Source organism: Chiloscyllium punctatum, chromosome 39 (assembly GCF_047496795.1).
Source record: "Chiloscyllium punctatum isolate Juve2018m chromosome 39, sChiPun1.3, whole genome shotgun sequence".
NCBI lineage: Eukaryota > Metazoa > Chordata > Chondrichthyes > Orectolobiformes > Hemiscylliidae > Chiloscyllium > Chiloscyllium punctatum.
In genome coordinates this window covers 9,165,306-9,174,121 of record NC_092777.1, presented here as the reverse complement: position 1 = coordinate 9,174,121, position 8,816 = coordinate 9,165,306, and the positions used below count along the sequence as shown (strand labels likewise).

Below are 8,816 nucleotides of genomic sequence, written 5' to 3'. Positions count from 1 at the left end.
TCATCTGCAAACTTAGCCTTTGTTCCTTCTAATTCTTTATTTATGCCGGGACCTTACCTTGAACATTATGGGCTATTACCTTATTTAGCAGCCTCTTCTGTGATGCCTGGTCAAAGGCCTCTGGAAATTCAAATAGATTACATACACTCATTCTCCTTTGTCTGACTTGTTCGATGCATCCTCAAAAAATTCTAACAGATTTGTCAGGCATGACCTCCCCTTAATACATGTCCAAATGGTCTGCAATCTCATCATTAATAATGGACTCTGAAATCTTACCAGCGACTAAAGGTCAGGCCAACTGGCATATAGTTTTCCTTCTTCTGCCTCCCTCCCTTTTTAAACAGAGATGTTACATTAGTCATTTTCCAGTCCTCTGGACCCTCCCTGGCTTCAGTGCTCTGGACCCTCCCAATGCTTCCACAATCTCCTCTGCTATCTGCTTCAGAACTCTGGGGTATTGTCCATCTGGTGTAGATAAGTTATCCACCTTCAGACCCTTCAGCTTCCCCAGCACCTTCTGTTTAGTGAAGGCCTCTATGCCCCAACTGTCTTGAAGCTCCGCCATGCTGCTGGTGTCATCCAACAAGATGGTGCAAACTACCTCTTCATTTCCTTATTCACCATTATAGCTTCTCCAGACTCATTCTCCAGTGATCCAATGTTGATTCTTATAGCTAAACAAACTCTTGCGATTTTCTTTTATATTACCAGCTAGCTTAATGTTATATTTCATTTTTTTAGTTAGTCACTTAAATAAGCTTCAAGTATGATACAGATAGAGAGTAGGAATGGGATTGACTGGATTGTTCTATAGAGACCTGGAATAAACTCAGTGAGCTATGAAGAGTCTGCAGCACTAAGAACAAGGGAAGTATTTGGTCCCGCTGTCTATCTTCAGAATCTATAGCCTGGTCACTTTATGTCTCCAAGTTACCTGGGTTAGAAATTGGCCTCAGGAAGCAGACACCCCAATTTCACTCTCAGTCCAGAAACATTTCATTGACACACAATCCAGAGCATTTGACAAATGCAAAACTGGCTTGTTCACAAGCAATTCAAGGAGAAAGGTTCAGAAGGATGAATGCTGCATTTAGATATTAAGTCAAACATATGGATAGGAGAGGGTTTAGAAGAATATGGGCCAAGTGCAGGGAAATGGGGTTAGTGGGATTGACATTTTGGTCAGTGTGGACCAGTTTGGGTGGAAGGGCCTGTCTCCATGCTGTAGGGCTCTATGATTGCACCTTCTCAATATAATCCCAAATATTTCAAATATAAGGAGAGGCAGCAAAACAAGACTCGACAAAAGGAACGAAATCAATGACTAAGTCATCTATTTATAGCTCTGTTGGGCTGAAGGGGTAACCTCCCTATTCTCAAACAGAGACCACACCCACCCAAATAGGAAAACTTTAATTTGCACGCTCAAACAAAACATAAAAGTAGCCCTTTCTCTGCACTGCACTGTCAAGCTAAATTAGCAACTCAAAATTTTGGATTGGAACTTGAACCCAAAATGCATTTCGTGGACAGACCTGCTAACGGTGAGGGGGAAAGGAGGGTGATTGAAGGTAGGAACAATGAAGCAGGTTGACAGCAGGACAAAGATCACCCACTTCCGCTATATCTCTCCAACCCCCGGTAAAAACAATGACTGCAGATGCTGAAAACCAAATTCTGGATTAGTGGTGCTGGAAGAGCACAGCAGTTCAGGCAGCATCCAACGAGCAGCGAAATAGACGTTTGGGCAAAAGCCCTTCATCCTCTCCAAACCCCACCCCATTCTCGCTTGCAATTGAAATAACCGCCCCACCCAAGATGTATTGGGTTAAATGTTAAACACTGCAAGTTATGTAGGGTTACAGGCGAGGAAGCAGAGGAGGAGCCAGCAAGGAGAAACTAAGAGGGAATGAAGGGGAAATAGGAGGGAGGAGCGGGAAAGAAGGAGATAAGGTGGAGTGGAAGAGGAAGGCGATAGGTATGGGGAGAAAGAGAGTGGGGAGGAGTCAGGGAAGGAGGTAGTTCCAGTGAAAGTAGGGGGAAGGCTGTCAGATTGAGAGCGAGGACAGCAAGTTGCAGAGTTGGTTCGTGCTGTGTTTTGGAGCTCCCTGCCCCTGAGAGAGTTAAACTGAAAGTGAGTCTGTGCTTGTCTGCTGCTGACAGCCTCCTGGTCCCTCCCTCTCGATGATCACCTGTAGCTGAGAGCGAGAGAGAGGGGGGCTCAGGCACTGAAGGTGCAGCCTGTCTAAACTGGCCTCTGGGCAGTGGACAATGGCACTGCCTCTGGCCGGAGCCCACTGTCCCAGCTCCTACTGACCGACTGAGCTGCTCACTGCCCGGGAGCTCTCCCCCCTTCCGCCGCTCTGACACAGCTTTCGCCTCCAGTGTTTCTCATTCTTCCTTCTCTCTGTCTCTGGACCTGCCATGCCTCGCAAAAAGAGTTCTCATGTGAGACAGGCGAGCAGCGAGCTGCCCACCGGAGCCCCGAAATCCCCCCTTCGCCGATCCAGATCCTTCAGTGATGTCCACGACCTGACCTACAAGGTTTGTAGCTCTTTATTCACTGCTAGATCTCACTTAGAGATAGAAATATAGAACAGCAAAAGATCCAGCAAACTGGGCGCTTTGGAGCTGCAAATGTTCAGCAAACAATGATTCAGCTCTTCAGTCAATGATGTGACTGTCACATCAGCAAAACAGGGAAGGAAACGCCGGGGAGAAAGGGGGCTGGGAGCTTGGCGATGAGTATTTACCTCCTGATGCTGAGCGAGCAGACCAGGTGTCTGCACATCTGTTGTCTTGGGATCGTTCAATCCAACAGGGAGTTTCAAAAAATATCATTTCTGGAACAGTTTTTTTTCATTCCTGCTAAGTTTTCTTTTCAAACTTGTAATCTTGCAAGCTGGCAGGAGGCCATTCAGCCCCCCCCCCCCCCCCTTTTGGTTCTGCCTCCTTGAAAAATATAGCTAATCCAATTAGTCCTACTGCTGTCTTTACTGATCGCTCAGTAACTTTGGCTTGTGTTTGTGAGATGTCTTTGATAGGGATTGGCTTTCATTTATATACAAATGCTTGATCAGTTCTCCCATTCTGACTGTTACTAGGTTTTGATTCCTAATCATTATTGAGTTGAGCTCTGTCAACTGGCCTCAGGGGTGAGAGAGGGAGCAGGGTGGGTGAAATGTGCTTTTTGGTTAGGGAGAAGATATCGGTGAGACCAGGATGTTTTTATTTCAAAAATGTACTTTATTCACAAAAAATACATATATAGTCACTAAAGTAGTTTGGTTTTGTACAGTTTAAGCACATGGAGGACAGACAGACATTGGAGTTTGACTTTCCCAACAGTTCCAACAAACCCAAAGGCATTTCTTACTTCTGCAAGTTGGGAAGTGGTGGTCCCCTGTTTGAATGAGATGAGATCTGGCTACTTCAGGGGAGATGGCATTGGCACAATTAGGCCTAGTTCCTTCAGCAGAGGAATCCTAAAATCATAAAATTCTTATGGACTTCAGTTAGACATTCAACAAGGTTCCCCATGGGAGACTGGTTAGCGAGGTCAGATCTCAGGGAATACAGGGAGAACTAGCCATTTGGATACAGAACTGGCTCAAAGGTAGAAGACAGAGGGTGGTGGTGGAGGGTTGTTTTTCAGACTGGAGGCCTGTGACCAGTGGAGTGCCACAAGGATCGGTGCTGGGCCCTCTACTTTTTTCCATTTACATAAATGATTTGGATGTAAGCATAAGAGGTACAGTTAGTAAGTTTGCAGATGACACCAAAATTGGAGGTGTAGTGGACAACGAAGAAAGTTACCTCTGATTACAACAGGATCTTGATCAGATGGGCCAATGGGCTGAGAAGTGGCAAGTGGAGTTTAATTCATATTAAAGCAAGGTGCTGCATTTTGGGAAAGCAAATCTTAGCAAGACTCACTTAATGGTAAGGTCCTAGGGAGTGTTGCTGAGCAAAGAGACCTTGGAGTGCAGGTTCGTAGCTCCTTGAAAGTGGAGTCTCAGGTGGATAGGATAGTGAAGAAGGCGTTTGGTATGCTTTCTTTTATTGGTCAGAGTATTGAGTACAGGAGTTGGGAGGTCATATTGCGGCTGTACAGGACATTGGTTAGGCCACTGTTGGAATATTGTGTGCAATCCTGGTCTCCTTCCTATCGGAAAGATGTTGTGAAACTTGAAAGGGTTCAGAAAAGATTTACAAGGACGTTGCCAGGGTTGGAGGATTTGAGCTATAGCGAGAGGCTGAACAGGCTGGGGCTGTTTTCCCTGGAGTGTCAGAGATTGAGGGGTGACCTTATAGAGGTTTACAAAATCATGAGGGGCATGGAGAGGATAAATAGACAAAGTCTTTTCCCTGGGGTCAGAGAGTCCAGAACTAGAGGGCATAGGTTTAGCGTGAGAGGGGAAAGATATAAAAGAGACCTAAGGGACAACGTTTTCACACAGTGGGTGGTACGTGTATGGAATGAGCTGCTAGAGGAAATGGTGGAGGCTGGTACAATTGCAACATTTAAAACGCACATGGATGGGTATATGAATAGGAAGGGTTTGGAGAGATATGGGCCGGGTGCTGGCAGGTGGGACTAGATTGTGTTGGAATATCTGGTCGGCATGAACGGGTTGGACCGAAGGGTCTGTTTCCATGTTGTACATCTCCGTGACTCTATGACTCATCCCATCATGCCTGAGCTAACTCTTTGAAAGCACCATTTAATTTATCCAAATTACCTTTCACCATCTATTTCAATTTTTTTTCCAAATCCCAATTTAAAATCCTGATATGAACTTGCTGCTTCCATCCTTTCAAACAGTGTGCTCCAGATCACCACAACTCACTGAACAAACCTACTCTCATCTCACCCTTCCTTTTCTTTGCCAAATATCTTACTTTGGTGTTCTCCAGTTGCATCCACTCTGCTAGTTGACAAAACTATCAAGGCAACATAAAAGATATCAGACAAACAGTTGGTTACTGTTGTGTTGTTTCTGAGCTAGGGAATTGTCTCCTCTTTGATTGTATTTATTATGGTGAAGAATGTGTGGTTTTATATGCTGTCAGTTTGAAAAGAATCAATGGCACAGGTTAGATACTGTGTAAAGCTCACCCTACTCTTTTTTTTTAAACCAAAATTAAAGCTGTCTCTACACCGACCCCATCAAACACTTCCAGTTAAAAATCACACAACACCAGGTTATAGTCCAACAGGTTTCATTGGAAGCACTAGCTTTCGGAGTGCTGCTCCTTCATCAGATGGTTGTGACCTGATGAACCACTTGATACAACCACCTGTGAAGGAACGGCACTCCGAAAGCTAGTGCTTACAATGAAACCTGTTGGACTATAAACTGGTGTTGTGTGATTTTTAACTTCGTACACCCTAGTCCAACACCGGCATCTCCAAATCAAAACACTTCCAGGACAGGGAAAGCGCAGGGTTAGATACAGAGTAAAGATCTCTCTACACTGTTCCATAAAACTAGATCTCAGCCATTCAGGAGCAAAATTGGGAAGCTCTCCAAGCAAATAATCATGGGAATCTCACACCCCACTGCCTGTAGTTGCTGAAGGGTCAATTGAAAGTATCAAGACAGACATGGATTTACTGGGTTCAGGTACAGCTTGGACATGATCTGATTGTATGGTAGAATGGGATTGTTCGTCTGACTAACCTCAACCTGTCTATTGCCACAGCTGGATAAAATCCAAGAATTTGATATTATGGTATTGGAATGGGAATGTGCCAGCCCAAAATCAGAGCTTGATACTTTGCAGCATGGGTACCAGAGAAACCAGAGAGCTAACCTGGGGTCTAAAGGTGGTGGCTGGAGCTAGACAAGAGGCTGACCAGTCAGTAATAGGAGTACCCGTGGTTAGCAATGAGGAGTAGTGGAGCTGCTCCAGGGGCATGGAGTCAAATAGTTATTGAAAAATGAAGAATGTGTGTCAAGGACTTTGGATACACCCATTGGTATTACTTATTCATGGAGGCGCTATTCTTCATTAGATTTAGAACAAACAACTCTGGGATGAACCAAAGCGTCTTGCCTGATGTTGGGAGGCATACTGGCTCAGTGGCTAGCACTGTTGCCTCACAGTGCCAGGGACTCTGGTTCGATTCCATCCTTGGGCTACTGTCTGTGTGGAGTTTTCACATTCTCCCTGTCTCTGTGTGAGTTTTCACCGAGTGCTCTGGTTTCCTCCCACAGTCCAAAGATGTGCAGGTTAGGCAGATTGGCCATGCCAAATCCCCCATAGTGGTTCAGGGATGTGCGGGCTAGATGGGTTAGCCAAGGGAAATGTAGGGGTATAGGGCATAGGTCTGTTTGGTGTGGACCTGTTGGGCCAAATAGCCTGTTTCCACACTGTTGGGATTCTATGATTCTAAAACCTGATATCCATGAGGCACTGTGAGGCCACTCTAACATTGTCATTAGCCCAGTCGTTCATCTCTGGTTTAACAAAGACTGAAGGAGAACATGCCAGTAGCAATGCTACATATTCCTGAACGTGAGATGTCCACCTGGTGAAGCTACAAAGCAGAACAACAGAAGCACCATGCTCTAGACCAAACTAAATGATTGCACAACCAACAGGTTAGATCTAAGCTCTGCAGTCTTGCCATATCCAGCCGTGAATTGTGATATGCAAGTAAACAACTAACAAGATGAGGAGGCTCCACAAATATCTTTATTTTCAATGATGGGGGAGCCCAGCCAGCCAGTGTAACAGATAAAGCTGAAGCATTTGCACCCATCTTCAACCAGAATTACCTCATGGGTTAGTCATTTCTGCCTTTCCCTATGAACCTCAACATCACAGGTGCTAGTCTGCATTGGGCACTGCAAAGGCTATGAGCCCTTACAGCATTCTGGCAATAGGACTGAAGACTTGTGTTCCAGAACTAGATAACTCTGTAGCCAAACTGTTCCAATATAATTACAACTGGTATCCATCCAACACTGTGGAAGGTTCCTGGAGCTTGTCTTAAATGATATTAGATTAGATTCCCTACAGTGTGGAAACAGGCCCTTCGGCCCAACCAGTCCACACCGACCCTCTGAACAGCAACCCACCCAGACCCATTTCCCTCTGACTAATGCGCCTAGCACTATGGGCAATTTAGCATGGCCAATTCACCTGACCTGCACATCTTTGGACTGTGGGAGGAAACCGGAGCACCGGGGGGAAACCCACGCAGACACGGGGAGAACGTGCAAACTCCGAAGTCTACAAAGAAATGAAAGATAAAGATTCTGCCATCAAACAATGGGACAAATCCAATCTGATCATTACCACCCTATCATTCTAAACGTAACCCAGTAAGTTGTTGTCAGCAATGCTAGAAAGCAGCACTTACTCAGCAAGAACCAGTTCACATTTTACAGGTGCTCAGTTTGGGCTTCACTATTCTAAATAATTCCAGATTATTATAACCTTGGTCTGAACATGAGCAAAAGAACTGAACTCTAGAAGTGAGATGAGAGTGACTGCCAATGATATCAAGGCCACATTTGACTGAATATGGCACCAAGGAGCCTTAGCAAAACTGAAATCAGTAGGAATCGGTGGGAAAGCTGTCTGCTGTTTGGAGCCACACTTAGCAGAAAGGAAGATAGTTATGGCTGTTAGAGATCAATCATCTCAGCTCCAGGACATCAGTGCAGGAGCTCCTCAGAGGAGTAACCTAGACCCAACCATCTTCAGCTGCTTCATCAATAACCTTTCCCTCCATAATCAGGTCAGAAGTGGGGATGTTCACCACAATGTTTAGCTCCATTCTCGATTACTCGATTTGGTGGGCGGCACGGTGGCACAGTGGTTAGCAATGCTGCCTCACAGCGCCAGAGACTCGGGTTCAATTCCTGCCTCAGGCGACTGACTGTGTGGAGTTTGCACGTTCTCCCTGTGTCTGCGTGGATTTCCTCCGGGTGCTCCGGTTTCCTCCCACAGTCCAAAGATGTGCAGGTCAGGTGAATTGCCCGTAGTGTTAGGTAAGGAGTAAATGTAGGGGTATGGGTGGGTTGCGCTTCGGTGGGTCGGTGTGGACTTGTTGGGCCGAAGGGCCTGTTTCCACACTGTAAGTAATCTAATCTAATCTAATCTACTCAGATACTGAAATAGTCCATCTCCAAATGCAGCAATATTCAGGTTTGGACTGACGAGTGGCAAGTAATATCCACTCCATGCAAGTGCAATGTCCATTTTCAACAAGGGAGAATTTAACCATCACTCAATGGCATACAATTTCTCAATACCCCATGATCAACATCCTGGGATGTTTCTAGATCATTGCCAAGAAACTGAACTTGGCCAGCCATAAAAATACATTGGCGACAAGAGCAGATCAGAGTTTGGGAATCCTGTAGTGAGTAATTCACTTCCTGACCAACGCAAGCCTGACCACATCTATGGGGTAGTACTCAGGGGTTGATGGAAAACTGCTCATTGGTTTGAATAAGTGCAGCTCCAATGGCACCAAGAAAGATGGCACCATCTAAACAATCAGCCCACTTGATTAGCACCTTGTCGACCACCTTCACTATCAGTGGGAGCAGTAAGTACCTTCTACGAGATGCACTGCAATAACTCACCAGATGGACAACACTTTCCAAATCCTTCCACTTCCATCTTGAAGGACAAGGGCAAGGGTTACACGGGAACACCATCAGCTGCAAGCTCTCCTCCAGGCCACTTAACGTCCTAACTTCAAAATATATCACCATTTCTTGATTTTCCTCCCTAACAATGGTCTGGTTCTGTCCACGTTACCCAGTCCACAATGGCTGAAGAAATAGACC

At 45.5% G+C, this 8,816-nt stretch overlaps 1 protein-coding gene across 2 annotated transcripts in view; it reads left to right on the top strand.

Moving 5' to 3' along the window:
* Positions 1 to 2,079: 2,079 nt before the first annotated feature.
* LOC140463803 (ras-related protein Rab-37-like) overlaps positions 2,080 to 8,816 on the top strand; it is a 139,349-nt gene continuing 132,612 nt past the window's right edge. The window contains exon 1 of one of the 2 annotated variants that reach the window (XM_072558136.1): positions 2,080 to 2,547. In XM_072558136.1, the coding sequence (XP_072414237.1) occupies positions 2,428 to 2,547 (120 nt within the window). In that variant the 5' untranslated portion in view covers positions 2,080 to 2,427. The remainder of the gene's footprint in view (positions 2,548 to 8,816) is intronic. The other variant, XM_072558135.1, reaches the window with a different exon arrangement.